This window comes from Botryllus schlosseri, chromosome 8 (genome assembly GCF_051294905.1).
Source record: "Botryllus schlosseri isolate E-star chromosome 8, Bs_hap1, whole genome shotgun sequence".
NCBI lineage: Eukaryota > Metazoa > Chordata > Ascidiacea > Stolidobranchia > Styelidae > Botryllus > Botryllus schlosseri.
In genome coordinates this window covers 6551730-6579115 of record NC_137243.1, presented here as the reverse complement: position 1 = coordinate 6579115, position 27386 = coordinate 6551730, and the positions used below count along the sequence as shown (strand labels likewise).

Below are 27386 nucleotides of genomic sequence, written 5' to 3'. Positions count from 1 at the left end.
TGGAAGCTCTCTGACTTTGTAGTTAGATATTAAATATTAGGTCTACTCCTCGCTGAAAACTAAGACTTTGCGTCTACAAACTCAATAAGCAGCTTACTACACTTTTACTACTACCATATAATATATTGTACATATACAATATACATACTTAAAGAACTGTACCACAACACAACACTTTCTACCGTCTTTCCTGTGCGATAACTCATACCCCTGGCGAAATTTAAGGCGGCAGCGAAGCTGGCGTTCGATAAGGCTGTGAGATAACAGGCCCGTAGCGGCGAAATTTGATCGAATGCTGAGAGTTTACGGGCGCCCGGAGCTGTTTTTTTTACGCTTGGCGGAACGCTGGAAATTTCTTGTTGATAGGCAGGCAGATGGCGAGTCGACATCGATGAGAGAATGCTTTATTTTTCTTACGGCGAGAGAATTACGGAAGATATCTGATACTCGCCGACTCCGTAAACTATGGATTTCTTTGCCAGGCACCGAACTGCGACAATAAATACGACGGAGCGTGCAATTATGATCCTTCGCGAGATACGGGACCGATTTTGATAGGATGTAACAAAAATAGAGGCGAAATTGCTCTGCACCCTTCTCGGAGAACTCTGGACTTGAGAATAAAAATTTATTGCCACAATCCCGGGTCAGATTACAAAATTGATAGCAATTGAAAGTTAGTGAATCACGCCACTTAAAAGTGGCGAACGGGGAAACGACAATCAGCACCGCGATCCCCAAAATAACAATTGCGAAGCACAATTCGCTCGAATTGCATTATTGTTTTCAGTTATCAGTCTTATCATGGTATTACAAGTTCCGAAGTATCTCAAATCTGGACAATCATCCGCATCCATTGGCTCGTCTTGTTCACTTAACTCCTTCCACAATTACCTCTTACCTGAAATTTGCCCTACGATCAGGTTGTATTGTTTGGTATTTGAGAGAATACAATAATTATTATCCGCAACTCTTCTGTCTTCACGCTTCGAGTTACTGTAGCCGCAAATTTCATACTTGAGCACTGGCACCAGATTTTCGAAAACGTGTCGATGATATCGCGATAATTCTCCCACAATTGCTCAACATCGATGTCATTACCACCTCGCGGCTGTGTGTGTAACTGTATTGTGTGTATTCTGGCTAGCAAAACACAGTGATAATGACTAAAAATGATATGACGACGATGATAACTTATGTCTAATGGCATATTTCTTCTTGGAGTGTCTGCGAAATGCAGAAGTTTGTGAAATGTGAAGTTTGAGCAGGTAAGCCTACGCCGTAAGTATGCGCTGCCGTGCACAAATTGTCGTTGTTTCGTCACTTATTATTGCGTCACCAACGTAAAAACTGAATCCGGTATACCAGCCGGTGGATATGATGTTTTGAAATTCAAATTTCAACTGGATTTCGCCTTCAAAGTCAATGTCTGCAGAGGTTGCTTGATATCATGACCACATCCACACAGCAACTCAAGTGAGTCAATGGCAATATCGTTTGCTTGAACATTGCGAGCATTCGCGTGAAATATAGAATATGCTGACGTGACGCGGATTAAATATCCCCTAACGATCAATTACAATTTGGTGGATAGAAGCTCGATTAATCATCCTGTCGTGGCCCATTGCAACCAGTCACCGGGTCTGACTAGTTAGCGAATATCTTCTAACTAGTTGAGGTTTTCCTACGAAATGATACTGATTCCATCCCAGTAAGTTTTAACGAGGTGTGAAAACGGCTAACCAAACATCTCATTTAGCGCAAAAGAACCATTCTTTGTCTGATGTGATGAGTCAGTGTTCGTTATTGACTAAATCCGAAAGTCTTATATGATCTACTTAGCTCTCCGGCCATAAATCATTCCGAGTGTTGCTCAAAATAGAGGGTTACGAAAGGTGATGATTGGCATTTTTCGTGATTTACTCAAGAATGATGTCACACTGAATACGTCCTGACATCACAAACCATGCACCGATAACGCATGGAGTTCGCAAATATAAGCACAGCTGCAAGACTACTTTACATGGACGCTGGTCAGTATGCACCTCTAAATGCTAGTCTAATAGCCTACATCATCAAAAATTACTGACCAAAATTCGTCTCAGGCATTGGAATCAGTAAACAAATGAATGAATGCTTCTTTGTCGAAACATGTGCGGTACATTGTACATATACCAGCCTAGTTATGGTTTGATTCATTGATTGCAGCCGAAACTCTGACGACGTTTATTTAAATAAAAAACGTTATGAATCGCTCACCGATTTTATTAAAAGGAATCAGGAGTCAAAACCCTGGAATCTGTAGCTTGATGTAAGCTGGTTGGTTACTCGGGCACGATGTCCACCGCCAATTGACGCATTGTTATCAACTTTAAACCATAATCCAACTCCAAAGTCATACGATACACACAATAATCCAACCACAATATAAATTTTTAATTATTCTTATTTCGCGAGTAATCGACTGATATATTCTGATTAAGAATACGCCGGAAACCTACAGCCACAGCTTTATCACAGTAATTGTAATATTTTCAACTCCATGCGTAACGAACTGTTTTTAGTAGTTTGCTAACGACATAAGCAATTAACACTATGTTTAAAGTAATCTTGTGATGTGGATATTCATTACGAAGAGGACATAAACAATATTTTAATGTGATAGTGAAAGTGACTGCAGCCTGCAGTCAACAATTCCACAAAAGACCATGTGCATGAAATGTAATGCCGCGGAACAGTCCATTTTCCTGTTATTACAGGAATGATCAATCAAGATTACCTTGCTGAAGCAGAGCGTGTTAATTCGACAAGCACACCAAACAAAATGAAATATGGGTCGGCATGTCGCTAATCACGATATAATGCCACTACACTGTCCCGTACGATTGAACCCTACTGAAAGTGAACAGTCAAACGAGGATATCAACGGTTAATCACACATGTCTTTAACAATAAGAATTCGCAAGTCTTCCAGACAAGTTCTACCCAAGCATAAGATGGCATTTTGCAAACGGAACCGCTTTTGTGCGCATCTGCTTGTGTGCATGGGTGATATTCGATGTTATACAGTGTTTTTCCCAGATCCCAGAAAGGATAGCGGCATACCTGAAAACCCGTGGCGGCACACTAGTTTGCCGCGGTACACAGTTTGGGAATCACTGCTCTAAAGTGTGTATGCGAGCCAGAATAACAAACTGACGAAATGCATTCAGAATTGCACATGAACATTGCATAGTGTTTAACGAGAAGATGGAAGCTAAAGTCGCAGCCGCCTATGTTGTTTACATCTTGTATCACAGTCGGATTTACCAGGAAAAATGTTCAATTAAATAGTATATTCATATTGAAATGAACCCGAATATTTTCGGCTGACACTCGTCAGGGGTAATCGTCAGCAACTAGCAGAGAATTGGAAAGAACATGTTGATTTTCAATCAGTTACATACTACATTAGCACAGTGCACAGCTACGTTACAATCCCCAGTTCCAATCCAAATACAGCCAATCAAAATTTACCGTTCGAAATCCTACCGATGACGATGGGCCACGCGGCAAGAAAATAATGTGCATGATTCCGATACTTGAATAACGCTACAATGAGTGTACAATGTACAATGTACAATTGTACATTAGGGTTGTTCAAAAAAAACTTTTTTTTCCAAATCTCACTCGCCTGGTGACTAAATCGTCAGGTTGTCCAAGAAAACGATGCACACCAAATTTGACTCAATTCCAACCAGTAAAGGCCGTGCAATCTTGAATTGAAATTTTTAATTTATTATTAAAAATAAAAATTAAAAATTCTCAAATTTTTCTGTCAACCCCATGAAATTGTTGAGCTGTCTTCAAAGACGATGCAAGTCAAATTTGAGTCAATTCCGACTTGTAGAAGCGGAGTTATTCGAGTTTTTCGTTGATAATTCTCGGATTATCCTTGATCTGGGGATTATCAACGAAAAACTCAAATAGTTCTGCTTCTACTGGTCGGAATTGACTCAAATTTGATTTGCATCGTCTTCGAAGACAGCTCAACAATTCCCTGGGGTTGACAGAAAAATTCGAGAATTTTTTTTTAATTTTTAATAATAAATTAAAAATTTCAATTCAAGATTGCACGGCCTTTACTGGTTGGAATTGAGTCAAATTTGGTGTGCATCGTTTTCTTGGACAACCTGACGATTTAGTCACTAGGCGAGTGAGATTTGGAAAAAAAAGTTTTTTTTGAACAACCCTATTGTACATGTACAAGTACATGTACATTGTACATTGTACAATTGAAGTCATATTGAAACGAACCCGAATGTTTTTGGCTGACACTCGACAAGGGTAATAATCGCCAGCAACTAGTAGACAATTGGTACAATGAGAGGTAAGTATACCTTAGAACAGGGGGAGTTGTTCCATCTGGTATTTAGAACGTATAACTGATGGTATTGCGTAGCGCTGAACGTATCAAGATTTGGTACGTAACATAGCCTCAGTTGAATAAGTAAAAGAACCTAAATACCCTTCGCGCCAAATAGATCTCAGAAATACAAATTTCGCATAATAAGATGATGGCGCGGGTCATATGAGTCAGTGATCGTTGAACCCAAAGACCTGTAATGAGCTGCGTTGCTGCCAGAATATATTGCGCGACTCAGGAATAAAATGGCACGAAAAAAATCTTCGTGTACGCACCGGTTTAATCCCGGTTAATGCGTAAATAACAAACGCGACTGAATTTGGCACAAATAAATCCGATTTAAGATTAGCGATGCCGGAATAAGGATGAGATATGTCTGGCTAGCAATCAACTTGTGCCGATTAATACGCGCAGCAATTGCCAAAGATTGAGTTGCAATGAGACCCATTCGTTCATGCGACTTTCGCTTGAATCGCGAAATTTAACTTTCGTGTAAAATTCATGCCATCTTTATACACCTAGCTGAAAGACCACCTGTGACGTAGGAAATGAAGCTATTAGGCGTAATCGAGTATCGAATACACTCCGCTATGTTTGAAATAAGACGAGGAACGGAATGTACATGGCATAAGAAAATACATAATTAGGAATTACGTTGATTTTTCGCTAGCCGAAAGAATGCGACCTCTTCGATATGTAGCATTCGTTAACCATTCAGACACAATATACGTCGATTCCAAGCCATAGCGTGCAGCAATACATGTTGATTGTTCACAAATCACAACTACCGTATCCATTTATCCACGCTTGTGATAAAGGGAGTGTATGAACTAGGGATGGTGTGAACCTCTGAAAGGTTCAGGTTCGTGTGAACGCGAACCTTTTTGAAAGGTTCTGTGTGAACACGAACGTGAACCTCATGACGTCACGTGACGTCATATTGCTAATTCCAACCCTGTCTTACAATGAAGTGATAGCCTATATTAATGTACACGATACCTAGCGACGACTTGGCCACATAATGCAACAATGCTGAAGTACATAATGGCGTTTTAAACGTTGCTAAATGTATCAACTGGGACAATCAAAGGATATAATACTCCCATAAAATCAATAATATCTTCTGTCGCTTTGCTAACAATTTCGACGAGGACTTACCAGGAAATATACGCTTACCCCTTAACGGTCTAGACCAGACCGGACAATGTATTCGGTGTCTGAGTATTGCTACATTGATATTGAGCAGAGTGTAAAATGGATTTCTGTACTTGCTACCGATATTACCCCCTTAAGAAGTTATACAGCAGTAGCCAACTCCTCAATCGCAAGGATTTGGTTTTAATGATGCAGTAAAGATATGAAGTCTAGATTGATCCCGTACGCCTCCTCGAATTTTTACATCAGAAAACGATATCGATCTTCTTGATTGGTTGAATAAGCATCATTCGCTAACTACGAATTTCGCTCGTGATGTTGTGTGATTGCGGGTCAAGCTCGCAGCAGAGAGTCACTAAATATTCACTAGAGCAGGGGTTCTCAACTTCCCTTGTATCGCGGGCCGCATTTTGACAGCAAAAGACGCTGCGGGCCGCAAAACATTATTACCATGTATTTGTGAGTTACTATTAAATTTAGGCTACTGTAGCCTATTTACCAGTCGTATACAGGCCGGTATATGCCCCTTTAAACCCTTTCAACAGAGAACCGAACTCTCTGTTTCAAACAGGAAGAGAGTGTTTCAAACAGGAAGAGAGCAAGTATAAAATTACGGTAACGTTTTCGTAACAGAAGCCATTATCACATTGAGCTCTCAGTTAAATGACAAGAAGTCTGGCGTTGGGGGTAATTTCTGAGCAAACCGATCAACCCTTCTCCTTTCATTGCATGGCGGGGCCCCCTGCACCACTTGTTACATTGGTTAGCTTTGTCAAGTTGATGTTTTTCGCTGGTCCCCCGTTATTTATAAGATCAAGCGATATGAACTCCAGACGTTATGACATACGAAAACTGTTCTTCGACAAGTATGACACAACGGTCTTCCATTTATATCTGAGAAAGCAAATCCATTGTTTCACGCATAGTTACAAACCAAGTTATCGCCGTTAAATTGCCCATTCCTTGCTCTTGTTTCTGTTCAAACCATTCGCGGTGAGTGGAACACTCTTTAAAAAATTTACTACGTAGCGGGATTGTCGTGAACCAGAGTCCAACCGAATAGCCTACAGATTCAAAACAATAAGAATCTAAACTCGAACATATATCAAGAAACCAGAACACATCAGAAATGATTAATTAAACGAAATAGAGATAAGAGAGCTAAGCAGCTAAATTAATATGTAAAAATACCGTGTCAGTAATAATTGCGTTCATAATGAAAGATGTCGCGGGCCGCAAAATGAACGTCGGCGGGCCGCGGGTTGAGAACCCCTGCACTAGAGGAAAGCTGGATATTACGAACAAACTTTTGTAACAAAGCAAGTAAAACTTTTGAGATTGTCAAGGTGCATACTCGTTTAACGTAGATTTTTAATGCTGCCAGCGTCATGGATAGAGTGGCTCGCAGTTGAAATGCAATAAATTTGAACTAAATATGTTATAATGAAGTGAAAATTGCAATATATGAAAAAGGTTCACAGTGCAGAACCTAACAAGGTTCTGTTGTGAACGCGAACCTCTAAATTTCCGAAGTTCACACACAGAACGCGAACGTGAACCTCACGTTTACACCATCCCTAGTATGAACCCATCTCGTGGCGGTTTATTGGAATATACGGTAAAAATCGCAACATTGACCGTCATTTTTCGTTGACTCTATCATGCTGGGATAGATCATAACAAAACATTGTTCCCGTGCTTTTCATTCTGGAATCTTGCACTATACAGTACACCATAGAATGGAACAGTCCCTAAATCGGATGGCATTAGTGTGGAAATTAAACTACGCGCATATCTCATTCATGAACGTGATTGTATTCTGCATCCATCAGTCCTCCACGGTTTGTTGTATACTCGGAATATTTTACAATTACAGTATTCCAAAATAAATCGGCTGTACATTTTAGGCGCCTATGACGATTTTGTAGAACTCGAAAAGCCGGCTCATACATGATATATTCATCCCTCTCTCTAACGACATTTCCTTACAAATCAGCCGCCTGAACAGCATTATTTTACTTGCATATTGCCAATTGCTAATGGCGCTACATAAGATCATCCGTAAATACTAAATACTGCCCTAGCGAAGCCGTATACTTTACTACATGTAGTTTCCGCAAATATTACATACATCTTACTGAAAATTAACAATGCGAACACAAAGCACTATTATTCCACACAGCCTCTTATCAACTAATACCATGTGTAAACCTAGTTTACCCTTATCTCCTTTGGGAAAATCTGCACTTCCAAAGGCGTTTCGTTGACGTCTATCAAGAGTGATGAAAACCAGGCGTACGGCCATTAGAAGGGCCATAATTGAAAATGCCTTTCGGCAACAACAGGATATTTCGTTGAACGCATATATGTAACACTTCACGTGCACCAAAATAACATCTAGATGGGAAGACCAGGATAGATCAGCATAAAAATAAACATACCGGTAAAACTTTAGGGTTCACTGTATAACGCTAAAGCGAGGCCTTAGTCACTGTATCTGTATGGATTAACGTAGGAACAAATGATGTGATGGAACTGTGGAAGAGAAGAGATTGATATTTTACCGAATTTCGATGGAATTGGCTGTATCCGCTAAACCTGCTAGTGATCTAGATTAGACAAAGATTTTTGAATTACAATTGTGTATTAATAACAAGTCCGTGAGACTGTGTCGTCTTATGGCTTTCTTTATTTCCTTCCATCCATTGTACACTAGGGCTCTTCAAAAATGACTTTTTTTCTCAAATCGTACTGGCTACTTGATAAAATTGTTAGGTTACCTAATTTAAGCCTACACACAAGATTTGGTTCAATTCCAGCCAGTAACCGCTTTGCTACGGGAGAAGAAAGTTTCTATTTACTATATAAAAATAAATAATAAAAAATTTGAAAATTTTCTGTTCACCCCATGAAAGTGTTAGGCTGTCTATAGAAACGATTCTCACCAAATTTGGTTCAATTCCAACCAGTGGAAGCGGAGTTATTGCCGTCGAAAAATTTGGATTTGAATAAAATAGTATTTACGGTGAGCACAACTATAATAAATAAACAAAGAATCGGTCACCGTAATCACTATTTTATTCAAATCCAAATTTGAAAAAACGTCATTTTTGAAGAGCCCTACTGTACAGTGTACATGTACGTACATGTACTTTGTACATTGTACATGCCTCTTATTTACATCGCCTAGGCCCAGGCGGGTGTCTGATTTCAATGACTATACTTCAAGTCGTTTCGGCATCTTGCTCTTTTTCATTGTATCGCAATTTTGTGGTGTTTTGAAGTGATGAAATTATTAATAAACTGATACTGATTCTCAGTTTTATATACCGGTACTTATAACCTGAGCTTTTGACTAAACTTGATTTAACGTAATTTTGACTTGGATTCGTAGCTGCCATTAGAACCAGGATTAGAAATAATGAAATCAACTCATTTCTGCTGAACAAGCAAATCATGCTTTGCGTTATTTATGTGGTCTGCATCATCTAAAACGGGCAAATTAAGGATACGTACAGCGGCTTATCCGCCAGACATGCACACACACATTTCAATTAAAATACCGTATATTCAGAAAGAAATCATCAAAAATACGCCAAAAACACGCGGGAAACCGGAGTCAGTGAAGCCATCTCAAAACAAGCAAAGAACCCTGGCGGGATTCTGTATACACTAAATACGGCGATAGATGCGTCAAGTCTTTTCATGCCGCGATCAGGTCTCTGACAGTGCCCGCGCAGGCCTATTAAAATTCCGAAAAGGCGCAGGGTCGAGACGTGAGCAAACTTACATCTGTATTTTCTTAACCAACGCGCATTAGCAGCTGTTTGATCTCCATAATCGAGATTCGACAAAAATGAAAATTATACTTAATTATCCCCGAAACGCGGCGATAGTCATCATGAGTGCGTCGGAGCGGACGCACATGAACAGTGAACACTGAACAGTAGTGCTGCGATTGCTGCACTTTATTCCAAAAATGCGGGCTTCATAGAGAACGATAATTATCATGTATTCAAAATATGAAGGTAGTAATCGCAAAGTAACAAGAGTTTCGTTCAGTAATGCGTGTGATAGACTAACAATGACGGAAACTGCATAACCTGACCATGGCCAGCTGACCACATTTCTTCCCGAGCGTGCCTCACACAGATGCATACAATGCATATATATGCGTTTGCTTGTATAATATTCATGGTGTTTCGACTGCATTGGTCATTTTACACCATGCCGATATTCTTCATTTCATTTCGTATGCATCGACTTGTGGCTCGGCCCACTTATAGACTTTTATAAGACACCGCTTGCGCGGATCACGTGGCGAGGAGGAGCCTAGATAAACCTCCAAAACTTCGGTAGGAATTCTGTGGATTATACCACTACGCTATCTCGCCGCCCGCGATATGTATGTGTGCATGATATGATTAGGTGTATTTCATTGGACACAAGTAGTCCCTGTGTTTGTGCAGATGAACATTTGCCTGCACAATACCAATAACGAGTAGGCAGTACACTCGTACATACAGTCTTGGGTTGTCGTAAAACTATTCGGTAAAGATTACCCTATAGCCGAGATCGTCACCGAAATTCCTAGTCAAGTGTTGCAAGGTTTATCTATAGTAGGCTTACCATATTTCGGAAATGAAAAAAGAGGACACTTTTTCAGAAATTTCAGACAAGCAAAACTGGAGAAGAATTCTCAAAAACAGGTAAATTTCACCCGCTTCATGATCGGTTGACTAAAAAAAAAAAAAAAAAAAAAATAAAAAGGTCTTCTTTTCGCTCAGAGCTGAAATCACCACTTTTCCCTCCGAAATACCCGCCGGAGCTTCACTTCTGCGCTAATTTGCGGCATATCACTCGCAATTTCCTCTAAATCTGACCTAAATTTTCAAAAAAGAGGACAAAATCTCAAAAAAGAGGACAAAAGGGCGTCCTCCGAGGACACTTTCAAAAAAGTCAAAAAAGAGGACAAATCCTCTTAAAAGAGGACGTATGGTAAGCCTAATCTATAGGCTCCTCCTCGTTCTATGATCTTAAAAAGCCTACAAGTGGGCCGTGCTACAAGTCAACAGCTACGGAATAAAAATAAAGAAAATCGGTATGGTGCGACCATTGCATTCATATGCCATAGGCTGCAATATGATACCACCAGAGTATAAGCATAATGCGTATCAATCCAAATCGAGAAGCGGTTCATTTATTATTATATATACTTATAAGGATAAGCGGATGAAAACCGCGCATAAAACGTGGTTGACAATTAGCGCGAATTACGAGACGCGCAGGCGCCTGGAAATATTTTTCGTGGACTTGGCTTGACGATATTGTCTGCAAGAAACGAAAACGATATAATCTTGCGATTAACGCAAGCCCGTTATACAGACGATCCAGTCATCATCCGAGCGCTGATCAGGAAGCATTACTTTTGTGGTCAGAAAACGTTTATCTGGGTTTCACACCGATTTCATCCATGCCATTCGCATGTCACATCAAAAGTAAATATCATGTGTCTATCGGCCTATCGGCAGTAGCTTTCTTAAACTGGGATTCCCTCTTGTTACTGATGAAAGTAATATATACAATATACACAATGTAATTTCCAATGTTAGCCAAAAATATTCGGGTTTATTTTAAAAGCAGTATAATTCAATCGCATATTGAAGTTCTGTACATCCATCCAACAGTCTGTTCTAATGAAAGTGAGCGATAGCATTTGCGTTGGTGACCATGCGCGAATATACACAGCACACACACACTACATACAATCCTGCGTCCCCGGGGACAGCCAGAGTAGCCCTACACCGCCACATATCCATTAAACGCATAAAGCATGCGGATAAGTGGTTACATATAAAAAAGACATCACCGATTCGGTGTTTATATTGATCATCTGTATATCTCACATATGATTTGAAACAATTGTAGGCCTACTTTTGTCAGAATAGTACAATTCGGAATCACAGACTGGAATACGAAAAATATTTGCTCATAGTAGGTCAACGTCTAGCAGCATAGCTAGTAGCTACTAATGTTAATCAAGTAAGTAGTATTCACTGAGTATAGTAGTATAGCAATTTTTTCTAAATGAATACTAGCCAGTCTTCGCGACCGCGACCCAACATCGACCTCGCCCTCCGCCACATGCCACCTCATTTTGTCGCTTGCGTCTTATATTCTCTGCATTACTTTTCATTCAGTGTGCATGCCTCTTCTTTACTTCGCCTAGGCTAAGGTGGGGGTCTGATATTAGAGGCTACTCCAAGTTGTTTCGACACCTTCCTATCTTTTCATTGTATCGCAGTCTTGTGATGTTTTAAAACGATGAAAATATTAATAAACCTGATTGATTGATTGATTGGTAGTATAGTATGGTAGAAGCGAAAGGTGTGGAAATCATTGAAGTAAGTAGTTTTAAAGAGATTCTTGGAGATACAGAACTTTAACGTACAATTGAATAGTATATTCATTATTCATATTGATATGAACCCCAATATTTTCGGCTGACGTAGCAGCTTTAAAAAGTAGTCTAATGGTCAGTTGGTCAGTCATTGGCCATGCACGGCGCATCCCGACGAAGAGTGCTACTAACCAGCACGAGGAATTTCAAATCCTTATTCTGTGACCAATATTCATAATTCTGAGGCTTTCGACACAATTACACTATAAAAACAACGCTAATTAAGCCACCATCGAAATTATACTTGACAAAAACTTTCAAAAAGAAAATTATGTGACATGGAAATATAAACTGCTGCAGCTGAAGTGGAATTATAGTAACAAGACACTGAGTATGAGTGTATATATGTGGAGTAAATTATTTCAATTTTTTAGAAAGGGCAGTACTAAATTAGTGACCAAAGTGAACTTCCCAGTATCCACGCGCTGTAGCAATTATCGTTGGACAGTGGACACTGTATAGTTGCATACGCGTTTGCAAATGACCAATCATGGAAAACCAAGCGGGTAGTACCTCTAAAGATCTGTAGCGTCAATTCACCCGATTGTTTGGAAAGGTGAAGCGTAATCTTCATTTTGTGAACACTAAAGACAGCATAACGACCTGACTCATGTGATGATTATAATTACGAAAAAGCTATTCCGGCCGTGATAGGCGAAAAAGTTTCGTGTGTTGATGCCTCAGGGAATCGGCGACGGGGTCACGATGTTATATCGCTGTCTCAGACTTCCTCGCGTGATTAGGATATGACTTTTACAAGTTATGACAACAGAAAAGATGAATTAATAGACGGCCAATTACCGCGATAACATCGTATCGTATACATCCCTCAAATATCGTAGGTGATTTTGATATCAAAAGGACCACTTGAAAAAATTGACCGACGGGATGTGAATACTCATATAATTCTTACACAAAATTGACCGAAAAATGAGCATCAGCGGGCAGCGAACTCCGATCGGAAAATATATAATTGGCATCACAAATGCTCCTCAAAGATAGATTCAAATAATGCCCGTCGATTACTAAACCCGAGACACTACACGCGACTATTCCCGGGTTGGCTTGTGAAAATACAAAGTCGAGGGTAATTTTATTTTAATTTCAATTTGTAACGGTACTGTATGCCACGCCAATACACGAGTGAAATTTCACAACCTGCTGCAGCACAGGGTCGCATTGGTCAATACAATTTGAGCAAATTGGCGAGACCTTGAAATATAACAACGCTATGCACAAGAGATAAAATCAATGATAGCACACCAAAAATCCTTATTCATGACACCAATTTTAGTGATACAATCCAATCATCGTCGATACACGGGGTAACGCGAGGTCTCCGTTTCGGGGCATATTATCTGTAGATACTGCTTCTTGTTATTTGTTAACCTCTATACTTCCCTCATCATCCATTAGCTAATACAGTCATCGAATTCTTCTGCTGGTAGCTCTTATTTTGGTAATAATTTTCGGCTCACAGCCGTTTTGCTATAGAACAGTAAACAAATTATGCAGACTGTGCGAGACAAAACATAGGAAAACAGCAGAAAAAAGTGGGGTACCGATAGAACCGAGTCTAAAAACGCCTCCAAAGCTTTTAGCAAAATGGGGCATTACATCAATACGCGATACCGTGGTAATTAGGCCGTGAGCTCCTACCAAAGCATATTTATGTTTACCATGATCAAATGCTGATGGAATACATTAACTCTTACGGTTAATCCGAAAGGGTGAGAACCCGTTAACTTGCTCAGCCTGAAACAGCACCAGGAGAGATTCGAAATAGATAATTAGCATGCTTGAAACAGGATTTTCGCGTAACTGAAATTGCGCAGAGCATCACGTTCCCCGTTGAAGTTGGTATCCTGCACCTCTGTGTATATGTATAATAGGGCTCTTCAAAAATGACTTTTTTTCTCAGATCGTACTGGCTACTTGATAAAATTGTTAGGTTACCTAATTTAAGCCTACACACAAAATCTGATTCAATTTCAACCAGTAGCCGCTTTGCTACAGGAGAACAAAGTTTCTATTTATTATATAAAAGTAAATAATAAAAAATTTGAAAATTTTCTGTTCACCCCATGAAAGTGTTAGGCTGTCTATAGAAACGATGCTCACCAAATTCGGCTCAATTCCAACCACTGGAAGCGGAGTTATTGCCGTCAAAAAATTTGGATTTGAATAAAATAGTATTTACGGTGAGCACAGCTATAATAAATAAACAAAGAATCGGTCACCGTAAATACTATTTTATTCAAATCCAAATTTTTCGACGGCCATAACTCCGCTTCCAGTGGTTGGAATTGAACCAAATTTGGTGAGCATCGTTTCTATAGACAGCCTAACACTTTCATGGGGTGAACAGAAAATTTTCAAATTTTTTATTCATTACTTTTATATAATGAATAGAAACTTTATTCTCCTGTAGCAAAGCGGCTACCGGTTGAAATTGAACCAAATTTTGTGTGTAGGCTTAAATTAGGTAACCTAACAATTTTATCAAGTAGCCAGTACGATTTGAGAAAAAAAGTCATTTTTGAAGAGCCCTAATGTATAACTGCATACGCAGCATTCAAATTGATGGGTAAATTAATTATCGGGGTGGAACGCAAAAGAACAACACAACCGAACACGAACAATCATGATTTTGAACACTTGTGATCTTGTTAACCCTGAATTAACTTACCGCGTTGCAATCAATCATTTGAGTTATGCGCCTGACAGCTCATTAAGGCAATCGGACGAACGAAGCGTTTTTTAGGGAAATGATCAGAGGAATTCGCCGCCAACTAGCAAGAAAGATAAACTGGAATCAACTTGAGCCGCGCGCATCCCAAAACACTCAAATGCTACGCCGGTCAAGTATGGTGTATTGGAATTGCATCATAGCTTGCATCATAGCTTTAGAATATGAAGCCAAGCCATTGCGATGCTATCGCCGTTTGTGTGGAAAGTCAAAAAACTGTAGCGTGGGTTCCAAATAATGTCAATGATAAATAAAAGCTTGCAGTGTGACTGGTTGTATCACAGCCAGCAACTGAGTAGGCTACTGTTAAAAAGGCTGCTGGAGTTGCAGAACTTTAATATGGAATTGAATGATACATCGGGGTCTACGTAATCGTAGGCCCCGGATACATTCATATTGAAATAAATTCGGATATTTTCGGCTGACACTGGTCAGGGGTAATCGTCTGCAGCTAATAGTTATTCAAAAGAAATTTTATATCGTCAGTAGTAGGCTATGTTATTGTCTCGAGTATTCATGTGTACCTGTTTGATGCCGGTGTGATCAGACTAGATGACCTTCACGGTCTTATCGATCATTCCTATCTAATACCGAATACTGTGCATGCATATTTTCTGTACCACCACCACTGCCGTGTGTTATGTATTTGGGTTTGAGGAAAATAAAGACTCTCTCTCTCTCTCTCATGACGATTTCCAACTTGCAAGACTTACGCAAGTACTCAAGTATTGACAAGTAATGATGGGTTAAACCTCGGAATGGAAATTTGTCTAGTGAGAAGTAGTTGAGGCTATATTTGCGTCATGTGATAAGCGAAAATTCCGCGACAACAAAGTGACGTATTCCTGTATCGTGGTAACAAAAGCTTTACAAAATTGCACCTAATTAGTCGTTCTGTGTTGGTTTGATAAACATTAAACGAATATGTAAAGGTCTCCTCTTTGGGGGTACTTTTCTTCCAACCTGTCACTTTTATGCTCCATTCAAACTGCAGTGGTATTCGTATGTCTCGGTAATATCTACTTTTACCAGTACCACTGATACTTGAGTAATAACAATTACTACTTGAAATCGAATTCGCAATAGCATTATTACCTGGCTGAAAATCAATCAAATTTCTCAATCGCTCGAAGATTGGTACTCTTTCCCAATGCCGAAGTAAGTCCAACACGAAGATACAATATGACGTCATAAAAAACCTGCAAAGTGCAAACCGATCCTGGCATTTGAAATGACGCGGCTCACGTGGCTTGATTTGGCAACAATGGGGAAAACATAAATAATAACTTATCGGATGAGCCATCTGTTCTCATGCGAGCAGAGCAAACCCCAGAGGTCATAGTTTTGACCTAAAAATCCATATTATGGCAGGCCACCCGTAATTACTGTTTGCACGCAACACATCAAGTTCGCGCATGCAGAGACTCAAGATTCTTCATGCCGAACTGGAAACACTTCACTCCGTGTCTGCCAGGAAATAGCATCCTAATTTCTAAGTTCGTGGGTAATCTGTATGAAAGCCCGCAATCCACCTCTGGCATGTACTGCGCATATGAAATAGGAATATACTCATTACTCAACCAAGAACAGCCTCCAGATTTTTGGAAAAATCGTCTAATGATCAGTGTAGTCACGTAGTCCGGTGTAGTGATGCAGAGACTAGTAAACTTCGGGGACACGAACGAAATTGCATAGTGGTTCCCTTGGGACGCAACCGATAAAACGTCGCGACTGTTGAATATCAATAATTCATCGGACAGGAAGATTTATCCAGCGCGGCTTAGTGAATACGAATGACGTCATGATGACCATTTCGAAAATCTGGAACGGTTGTTCCTCCTTGCTTCGCCACCGATTACTATACCCAGATTGTTGAATCAACTACCTCGGTAGGATATGGCGTTAGGATAGGATAGGTAAGCGTAGGGTTACCATATTTTGGAAATCTGAAAAGAGGACACTTTTTCAAAATTTTGAGACTTACAATACTGTAGTAAGATCCGGAAAAATGGTAAATTTTTCCCGGCCTTGTGGTTGTTAGACTAACAAAAGGTCATTTTTCCGACTCGACTCCTAAAATTCACACTTTTATTGAATTCTCCGTTGGTTGACTAAAAGAGAGGCCCACTTTCCGGCTCAGCTCCCGAAATAGCCACTGGAGTGTTGCTTCAGTGCGGATTTACTGTATCTCAGTCGAATTTTGCTCTATATTTAACCAAAATTCTCAAAAAAGTGGACAAAATCTCAAAAAAGAAGACATTTGGGCGTCCTTCGAGGACACTTTCAAAAAAGTGAAAAAAGAGGACAAATTCTCTTAAAAGAGGATGTATGGTAACCCTAGGCCATCGTTAATAGGCATCAGGCAAATATATAATAATAATCGGCGGTTTTATCATATTTATCCGCTGAATACACACAATGTACGATGCAAGCTGCATTTTGCCACATCCTTCCATCATTTCTTGTCGCACTGGTACTTCATAGAATGATTTATGGACACAGCGGTCCGAAAATTAGGCAGACTTCTAAGTAGGTTTGTCATCACCAAAGATTCTCCATTCTACCAGTCTGCTGACACAGGATTCCAGTCACTCTACGTAACCAAGCAAGCGCCTTTTACTTAGAAGATTACAAACTGGCGGCGCCCACTAACGGCTGTAATACAATACGAGCTGATGCCGCATCCGATAAGTCCATGTCAAGAACTGGGTTCATTCATTCATTCGTTTACTTGTATTTTAAATTTCTTCATCAATTAAAACACCACATTATCCGAATAGAAATTCCTTCTAACGAACATCTCAGGTGGTGTCGTAACATTCGCCTAGCGTAAATCGGATGGTAGCTTGGAAACTTCGACTATTATCATGGAAGACACGATATTCCACGATTGACATGCGAGTCCTCTCAAAGTCAAGCCGAGCAGTGAGTTATCATGCGAGTTAACAGCACAGGGCATGCGCATGCACAAAACTCACGTTCTCTGTCCTGTTGTATTATCCCACTCCTCTTGTACACATCAAACAAGCGACGGCTATATTACAAGACTTTACTAACAAAACTCAAAAATATCATCCACAATCCATGATAACACCTGGAACTGAAGAGAAGCTGTGAGCAAAGTGACACAAGTCGTCAGAATTCGTACAGGGCAGTAGATTCCATGGGTGTAGACTGTACGTACAGTGACCTGCTCTCAGCAATGAAATGTCACAATTCTAATACAATAAAACGATTTGGGAGAGCTGTCTATCGGAATGACACACACGCGCTGATACATATAATAGGATCTGGAGTTGAGTTTTAATTTAAGTTACTAAATTCTTTCTGCCCAAATGTAAACATACCATATCGATTGCAAATTGCAAACCAAAAGAGCATTTGATAAAGGTTAGCACAACGTGAATCGTAATATGAGCACTATCAACACAACACAACAATGCTATTTCACAACTTAGAGCAGCTGCATTGCAGTTCTTAGACAGGTAATGAATAAAATAAAATTTAAGCAGTAGAAATTGCATATTCCGTGGTATGACTGCGATATTTTGAATTATAACCTTCGCATAACCGAAATTATGGTAGACTGGCAGAAAGTATTTTCTTCATTCCGAATCATCTTACTGTCATGATTAGCTTGCTCAAATTCAACAATCACCAACGACTGATTAACCCTGAAAATTTGAAATACCAATCGTTTAGGTGTTCTAAATAGTTCTCCACCACAACGGTTGGTGTAAAATGAGAAGTGGCAGTATTTTTAGTCTTCTTGTCGTAGAATATGACGAACTCTGATCTTCTGAAACGACGGAAGTGTTGACATTTGCAAGCGATTTAACGCCTTTGGGTTATTGAATATTGATGTGCTTCAAAAAGTAGTAATTTGGAAGAGGGGTCGCAAACTTTTAGCATGATCAATGACACTATTAATATGCATATTGCATAATTATCGAAATTCAATTCAGTTACCATGGTATAGGGGCTGTTTTGCCCGGCCTGTATGACAATTGCACGTGTAAAGGTGATGCAAACATATCCCAAATTCGAAGTTGAGTTGACGTGGTGGAAGTAGTTTGAAACACAACCACTCGAGCATGAAAAACAAGTATTTGAAGAGCTTTTCAGAGGTACAGAACTTCAATTGAATATACGATTGAATAGTACATTCATATTGAAAAGAATCCGAATGTTTTCGGCTGACACTCGTCGGGGGTAATTGTCACCAAAATTGGAAAGAACATTGTATATCAACAATCGTAACACAAGATATGACGTCACCGACATGAAATTTCGAATAATCAGGACGAAGAAATCACTCGAGCTCAATGTACCATTTTTGATGGTACACAAATTCCTTCCATTGACACAGAAATTGTTGCCGTACTCTGATAAAAGTCGACTCAAAGGCACACAAATGATTAGCATGATGCAAATTGAAGCTTTTCGGATTACTGATCTGCTTTGGCAGCAATTGTCACCCAATCCTGTTGCAAAGGTGGTCGCGCACCGATTTGGATTTGGATTCATGAACTTGCGACAACATCCTTTACGCATCCTTCAGTACGCGTCCGTGACGATCGGTATATATCAAATAGCCTGCCAGTCGAACAAATAGCTATGGCATTTGAATACTCAATTCAGAACTCCCAGACGCGAAGTCATTCCCATTTCCATCGCAACCATCACCCTTCTTCCTCCTCTTCCATTTCTTCATCTTCGTCCTCTTTATCTTCCGATCCAGGGCCCGGCGGTATCGTATCTTTTATCAAATTGATAATCTCATCGATCTGCGCCTCCGTCAGCCTCTCTTCGCTTTCTTCCACGATCAACGAAACCTCGACGGGCGTCGTAGGCCGCAAGTTCACGATCTGCAACATCTCAGATTTTGTCAATTTATACTTCATCAGTCCTTTACACACGCTTCCGATGCATTCCGCGTTTTGGTTAACGCAAGGCGTGTTTTCCAAGTATTTCAACACTTCGTACGATACGGTGGATAAGTTTTGATCGTGCTGTCCCGTTTTATGCTTTCCGGTCTTCATTTCGGCCGAGTACGTCTTCAGTAATCCGTGTACTTCGTAATTGGATAACATTCGCGGAATCGCGTTCGTGTTAACCTCCATAACTATTACGTCTGGAAATTAAATCACATGTTCAAGCATCGTGTCTACCACAGCAGTACAAATAGTGAACGACGAAGCTAGCAAAATGTACACGTGACAGTGCCGCTGTGCGAGTAATGACAACATGGTGGCAGACCTGGACAACTAGAATAGTTTCAGTTTTTTAAAATTAGATTAGAATTACACCTACAAAGTTTTTTCTCCAACTCCGAGTAGAATTAGAATTATACCTACACAATTATTTCCAAATTAGAATAAAAATTTGAATTATAGCTACAGTATTTTTCAAAATTAGATAATAATTATTAAAATTCGCGAAAAATCGGGCATTGAATAAAGTTATGTTAATATCAAATCAATTCATTCTTATGGGCATGAGAATAGCAAATGTTTCTACAGCAAGCTTGGCTCGTTTCACAATACACAGATCGCCTGCGGCATTTACAGGAAAACCAGAAATACGATTAGAATTAAAATTAGAGCGAAAAAATATTTCACGAATTGAATTAGAATTACATTACTTGGATTTGGCTAGTTGTCCAAGTCTGCATGGTAGTACGTGAAGATGGAATAATGACGCAACAGCGAAAAGAGAGAACAGTGGATACGATAAATTCGTCAATAACTTCTAATAAAGTCACAGTCGCGAGACGTTATAAAGTCTGTATTCTTGTGAAACTCGATCAAGTACGCTTACCACTCTGTTAAAACACAAAAAAGTTACAGTGGCCGGTGAAGAATTTTCACCACATAGTTGAAGAATGAAAGACATGGCTATTTTCAAGCAGACGACCGCACTAAATTAGGGGGAACATCGCAATATGCTGAGAATTACATCGTTAGATTGGAGCACCGGTGTTTAACACCCTGTGTGAGCGTACATTGATTATGATATATCAATTCAACAACTAGCTTATCACTGGTTTGATGATAGATCTAAAAAAATTTTGAGCGTCAGACAGGGTTTTAAATTATACCCGAAAGCCGCCTGCAAGAAAATAACCAAAACGCTACATAATCATAAAAAATAACAGTCCACGCCAACGCAGCAGTTCGAAAATTTCCTATTCCCAATCATCATCACCAAACGGGTCGACTTGTCTTCTGGTGTATGCTTTCTTGAACCCGTCGTCGAACATTTCCAAATCCTTAGAGCTAGCCAAGACTCCTTTCGGCAGATACCCGAGCAGTTTCGCTGCATGCTCACGGAGCAACCTCTGCCTCTCGTCCTCGATAATCTGCCTCCTCGTAGCCTCCAGCCTTTCTTCCTCGCGTCTGTCCGCGAGTTGCCTTTCCCTGTCGGCCTCAAACTGTCTCCTACGGTCGGCGATGAGCATCTCGACGGCGCGCTTGTGCTCGAGTTGACGCATTCTCCGTTTTTGAGCGTTCATCTGCTCGACGCGATCGTCTTCCGCGAATTTCGCGAGCATCTGTCTTCTGAACTCGTCCTCTTCCTCTTGTTCCGCCTCTTTACGCATGCGTTTGAATTGCATTTGCTCGGCGTGAGTCTGCTGTAACTCGACTCGCTGTCTGAATTTCCTCTCCATAGCTGCCTTTTCTTTTTCGCGCTCGGCTTCCTCTTGCTCTTCCAAGCACAGCTCCAAGAGAATCCTCTCCCGTTCTTCCTTCTCCTCCTGTTCTTTACGGATCTCCGTTGCGAGACGCCGCTGTACTTCGGACTTGTTTTGTTCTCTCTCTTTCTGTTTCTGCATCCTGTCTTGCTCGCGGACTTGCTGTACATCGGCAAATTCGAGAATTTTCCGATTTTCCTCCTCCAATCTCTCGCGTTCCATTCTCTTCCACTCTTCTCGTTTACGTTTGAATTCTTCAATGTATCTCTGCGTCGCACGTTGCTTTTCAAGTCTCAATTCTTGCTCGCGCTGGTCTTCTTCATAAATCTTCCTCACAATTTCATCAATCATGAGCTTCTCTTTCAAGAATTCTTCGTAAGCCTCTTGTTTCTTCTTCTCCTTTTCTTCCAGTTGCCTCTCGAGCTGTTGCTGATAACGGACGCTCTCTTGCCAGCGTTCCATCTCCTGTGCTCTTTCCGCGTCACCTGCTCTCTCGTGTTCGCTTTTCATTAATTTAGCGATTTCTGCATCGCGTTTCATTCCATCGTATTTAATAGCTTCCTTTTCTGCAATCTGAGCGGCTCTTTCTCGGTTCATATATCCCGCTTTTAATTTAGCCTCCAATTCACGTAATTCGAGACTGTTATCTCTAACTTGCTGTCTCATTTTTTCGTCTCTCATTTTCTCAAGCTTGAGAATTTCGAGCTGTCGCGCCATACGTTCTTCTTGTTCTAACTGGGCTTGACGTTGGCGGCGACTTTGCTCCGCTTTGAGTATCGATTCTTCCATGCGTCTTTCCTCTTCTTCCTTTTGAATGTGTCGGATGAATCGCTTGTCCGCGACCCTCTCCTCGCTTCTCATGTTGGCTTTTATCAGACTGTCTTCCTTTAAAATTCGGACATGGTCCTCCCTCATGTTTTCTTTACGTCTGTTCTCGACCCGCATTTTCTCTTGCTGGGCATGATTGAGATTGGTACGTCTAGTTGATGCAAGCATCTTGGCTTTATATCAAGTTACACCACGATCGGGACTCCCTATAACAGATCAACTGCTAATTTTCGTATTCTGCTGCCAAAACGAATGTAACCTACTTGTTTAGCTTTGACAAACGGATGCCGGATCCTTTCGACGGTTGTCGTGGCTACGGATGATTACACAGATTGGATCAAAGCTCCGAGCCATATATAAAAGCACAGTCACTCAATCGCGAAGAACTAATCCACTCACCAGTAACTAGATAATATGTGTATTTTCCTTTAAACGATATGTACTATAATTACGACCAATGTTCGAAATCGTACTTGTTTGCGAACGTAGAAATACTCCAAAAGTTTACCACTGCGCCAACTACCGACGATAAATCGGGGAACATTGCGAACAACAACAAACGTCAGTGGTTTCGGCGCTTCGGTTTCAATCTGCGTCTGCATCACTATTCACTGAGCTATATATACTTGATGGAAAGCTGAACGATTCATGCGATTGTTCGTGCGATGCAGAGAGTGTTGGAAGGAGATAATTTAAAACGATGTTGAATTGAGACTCATCCAACCATATTTGTGACTACAACCTATTCAATTCATCGCGAAAATTCCGAATCACGACACGACCATTAGCTGAATTGCTACCCCAACTCTTATTGATCAATCGCATTTTTTGCGGTGTATTGAACTGATAAAATTGCTAATAAACCAATGATGATGATGATTGAGACCCTCGACTCCATTCACACCTCGATATTACAAACCCATCTAGAGTCGTTGCATAACGCTGCACGGTTGGCAATTGTATCAGTATCATTTCTATTACCAATTTCATCAGTTCAAAACACCATAAGACTGTGATACAACGAAAAGGTGTCGAAACCACTTGGAGTAGTCTTTGAAATCAGACATCCACCTCGGCGATTTAAAGAGAAGGCATGTACACTGACTGAAAATTGCAACCTGACCTGACCTGACCCTAGCATGACTCACTGAAAACCTTGAGCCCACATAATATCTACACCTCGACATTACAAACCCATCGAGAGTCGGTAAAATCTAATGGTAGGTTACTACAGCCGTTACATAATTCTCAACACTATAACATTATAACATAACCTGATCATAGTGGTCTATGATTGTCATATCTAGGGCTGGGTACAATGATTCGAGTACTCGAATCTGAATCGAGTGTTAATTTTAATGATTCGAGTCGAGTAGTAAAAGACGATTTTTCGAGTACTGAAATGATACGCTCCTCACCACTGAAAGTTAATTTATCAACGACAATTATAATTTTGATACTATATTTTACACTGTGGAAGCCTTGGAATCTTGATTGACCGAATCGCAGCATACGACACTTGGTACAAAGCTATGAACGCAACTGGAAATAACGCATTTTGAAGACATAATCATCCCACAACATTGTCACAAAGTGCAACGAAATCGGTATGGAAACGAAAGTGCAACGAAATCTTTGTTGTGGCGTAAAAGGTACATATTTCAAACTTTGACATATTACATTATGTTATGACGTCATAATGAGTGATACTCGAATTGACTCGAAGCATAATACATGATTCAGAATCGAATCACCCAGGTACTCGATTTTGCCCAGCCCTAGATATCCAAGTGATCTGCAATCTAACAAGTTACAAACACAAGTTATGAGTCTGCTTGGCCATCAGCGGCCACCATGTACTAAAACAAGACATTAGACAACTACTTTTAATCCATAAAATACAGAAAAAGAAACACATGCAACTAGTTGAGCTATTTCTTGTTCAATATTTCATCTAAGAAACCCCTTACCGAACCGTTATTCGGATCAGCTTTTAAAGCAAGTCTAAGATCTTTAATGGCAGAGTTGGTTTTGCCCTTTGAATGGAAAGCATGCGCCCTTCTAAACAATGCCTTAACATTAGTCGGTTCGCCATCAAGCACAAAAGTGCAATTTGAAACAACATGATCATATAGTTTTCTACGCAGCTGAACGGCAGCAAGATTCAGTCTACATATCTGCAACAGTTTAGTTTTTTCTTCCGCATCTTTTAGTTCGTGTTTCGTTCCGCATATCAACAAGAATATTGATTTGCGGTACCAATATCCAGCCATACACATTTCACCCCTCGAAAAGCATTCATTTGCCAGTGTCTTCCACTTAGACGCGATATCCATCATTGTGGTTTGATCTAAGTCCCACATATCGGTTCCTTTTGTAAATGAAACCAACTCAACCCGCAACTTAACGACATCAATATCTTCAAAGTCAGTCTTTCGAAAATCAACTGTGAAATCGCTTTCCTCCGAATGCTTCATAGTGAAAAGGCACTGGAACAAAACACTGTCGAAATAGCGCCTTGGACAAGAAGCACAAACACTGCACACTTGATTAGAGTCTGCGCCAAAAATGATATCGTTCCGTTGTGACGGATGAGTGACGATTACTTTAACTTGGCATACCGAAGTTAACGAAGGACACTGAAAGCCTTGGCCTTGTCTGACTATGTGTTTTGATATAGTGAACATGATCGTATCTTAGATAAAAAAAGCTTCGAATAAAATAGAACAAAAATTAGAGCAAAATAATTATATATATATGACATTGTTACAAGTTGAACACAAAATTCATATACCGTGTACAAGGAAATTACACAGCGAAGATTACGTTATTTATGCCGTAATTACTCTGGCATAATACACACTCAACTGCCCTGGAATATGTGTATAATCGACTACTATTGAATTTACAGTATAGGTATTCTGATCTTTCTGAATCGTAAAATTGAGTGCAAAAACAGGTGAGCATTTTACAGACATAGCAGTGTCTCGTATGCAGATCTGCGCATAACATTTCAAACCGAAACCGAGTAGGGTGTCAATTGTGACGATTCGAATTCAGTACCGTAGTGAGGATCTTTTTTTTTCGAGAAAAGTTATTATTTCACCAACAAGAAGTATTGTTTCGATAATTTCTTCCCACCGTATGCACCTTTAAACCTAATTTGATAGTAACTCATCGTGGAAAGAATATTTCAGAAATAAGAATTGATTGAACCGCAGTATGACCACAAAACACCATGATGATAGTCGTGGTCAAGAATTACATTGACCCAATCATTTTTGATGACATGCAACTGGGAATATTTTCACACAGGACTGATACATATATCAACTTTCTACGTCATCATAATAGGTGGTAGCCTACTCGAAGACTCGATTCGGAATCGAATCGCCAAGACCAAGTTACTCCATTTTTCCAAACCTTACTCGTGTAACTTATCACATCTAGCACATGATTTTTGATATCATACACACACTGGGACAACCATTTGTTCAGAATCTAAACTAAGCGACAGAGATAAATGAGCCAAGTATCAGGCTCGTAAAAGAATGGAACCTGGTTAGATATATGAGCTTAAAACAAAAAAATTGTGGCCCAATGTGGAATCGCTGGGAGCAAAGGCTTCCAGAGTTGTCCGATTGGCGCTGGATAATTTTACAGTGAACATCTCGGCAATGTTTAGTTCAACTCCGAAGAGCAGCAAGCCTCTGTTGCATCTCTTCCTCGTCTTCGCTTTCCGGTTCCTCCGTCGAAGGGCCTGCAATTTCCGGAAGAGCATCTGTGACCTTATCGGGCGCCCTGCCCAGCGCCCCGGCTGTCAAATCGAAGAGGACTTTGTCAATTTCCTCCTGCGCCGCTTCATCGTCTTCCTCATCGCCGGCGACAGATTCAAAAGTATCCTCCATCATCTCTTCGATGATTCCGGCCTTCATCATTTCCTTTGAGAGCTCCTGCATGGTTTGCTGGATCTCCGGGATCTTGATTAGGGATTGCATCGCCTTCATGACTTCTGTGCTTCTTTCTAACGCTCCCGATACTCTCACCATCGCGGCTTGATTTTTCATTGTCATTTCGATGGAGTTTATGTTTGCTTTTGCGGTGTATATCCGATTGACCGCTTTTCTCGATTGTACTATTTCTTTTGCGAGAACCTTGCATACGTCCATGTCGTTCTTTTTTGCAGCTTGCTTCAAGGTTCGCTTTACTTTCTCTTCTTCTCTTTGTATGCCGCGGATTTGCCGGTCTAAAGTGCGGCCTTCTTTACGCATTTTAGACGACCATTCTCTCACTAGCTCTTTAGGATCTCGTTGAGGCGTTTTGCCAAACAACCCCATGTCTATGTGCTCGACTGTAATAAGAAGTTTAAATAAATTAATAATGAAAATCAGTAAATGATGAAACAATCAAAATTTATAATTTAATTATTCTTAAAATTTAGCAAATGAGATCTTGCGTTCGTAGGGAGTCAACATGTTTCTGCTGAACTATGCTAATAATGGTCGTATTCCTATTGAGGAGTTCTATCCTCATAAATTGAAGTCCAAAAAACGAATTGGCCATCTTCTGCACAATTAATCCATAACTTGAGTGGTCGACTCTTCCACTGTTCAAAGTTCAGCAATTTTAGACAAGATTCCCACAATGTCCCGCTTTCCAGTTACCGGTATTCATGATTCCGATTTACCCATATTATGGCATGGCAATATTACAATGATGAGGTGCTGCTTCATCAAAGTAGGCTACACCCGGGTTGGAATGCCGGTACGTTTAGCGTATTGAACCCGCCTAGTCCGCTATTTCTGCATTTTTTTTCGTTTTTTGCGATGAGCTCCCTTCTATGTAATTCATCATCATCATCATTGGTTTATTAGCAATTTTATCAGTTCAATACACCACAAAAAATGCGATACAATGAATAGACAGGAAGATGTCGAAGCGACTTGGATTTGTCAATGGAATCGGACACCCACCTTGGCCTAGGCGTAGTAAAGAGGAGGCATGCACACTGAATGAAAGTAAAGAATACAGTATAGAAAAAGAAAGCGACAAGAAAATAGGGCGGCATGTCATTGGAAGCGAGATCGATAGGTCA

The 27386-nt window shown here is 40.2% G+C and overlaps 3 protein-coding genes and 1 long non-coding RNA gene across 4 annotated transcripts in view; 1 reads left to right on the top strand and 3 right to left on the bottom strand.

The window, feature by feature from the left end:
• Positions 1 to 17878, bottom strand: part of LOC145445156 (brother of CDO-like) — a 54663-nt gene extending 36785 nt beyond the window's left edge. Inside the window, exon 1 of the mRNA XM_080323301.1 lies at positions 17748 to 17878. The gene's annotated coding sequence lies outside the window, so the exon portion shown is untranslated. The remainder of the gene's footprint in view (positions 1 to 17747) is intronic.
• The window catches only part of LOC145444885 (uncharacterized), a 208776-nt gene that overhangs the window by 160561 nt on the left and 20829 nt on the right, over positions 1 to 27386 (top strand). The window lies entirely within an intron of this gene.
• Positions 17805 to 19892, bottom strand: LOC145445157 (DNA-directed RNA polymerase III subunit RPC9-like). Its single transcript, XM_080323302.1, has one exon. It carries the CDS (start codon positions 19890 to 19892, stop codon positions 19452 to 19454), a length of 441 nt encoding a protein of 146 aa, XP_080179428.1. The 3' UTR covers positions 17805 to 19451.
• LOC145444107 (meiosis-specific nuclear structural protein 1-like) lies at positions 19903 to 26669 on the bottom strand. The gene is made up of 3 exons (XM_080322036.1): positions 25981 to 26669; positions 24262 to 24780; positions 19903 to 22471 (listed from the first exon to the last, which is right to left on the bottom strand). Exons 1-3 carry the CDS (start codon positions 26626 to 26628, stop codon positions 20957 to 20959), a joined length of 2682 nt encoding a protein of 893 aa, XP_080178162.1. The 5' UTR covers positions 26629 to 26669; the 3' UTR covers positions 19903 to 20956.

Coding starts and splice junctions, on each gene's coding strand:
- LOC145445157 (XM_080323302.1), bottom strand. CDS start 19,892: ATGGAGGTTAACACGAACGCGATTCCGCGAATGTTATCCAATTACGAA.
- LOC145444107 (XM_080322036.1), bottom strand. CDS start 26,628: ATGGGGTTGTTTGGCAAAACGCCTCAACGAGATCCTAAAGAGCTAGTG. Junction 24,781..25,980: donor GGCTTGCTGCTCTTCGGAGT/TGAACTAAACAT, acceptor GTTTTGTTCCAG/TGCCTTTTCACTATGAAGCA. Junction 22,472..24,261: donor CTGATCCGAATAACGGTTCG/GTAAGGGGTTTC, acceptor GGTGTAACTTGA/TATAAAGCCAAGATGCTTGC.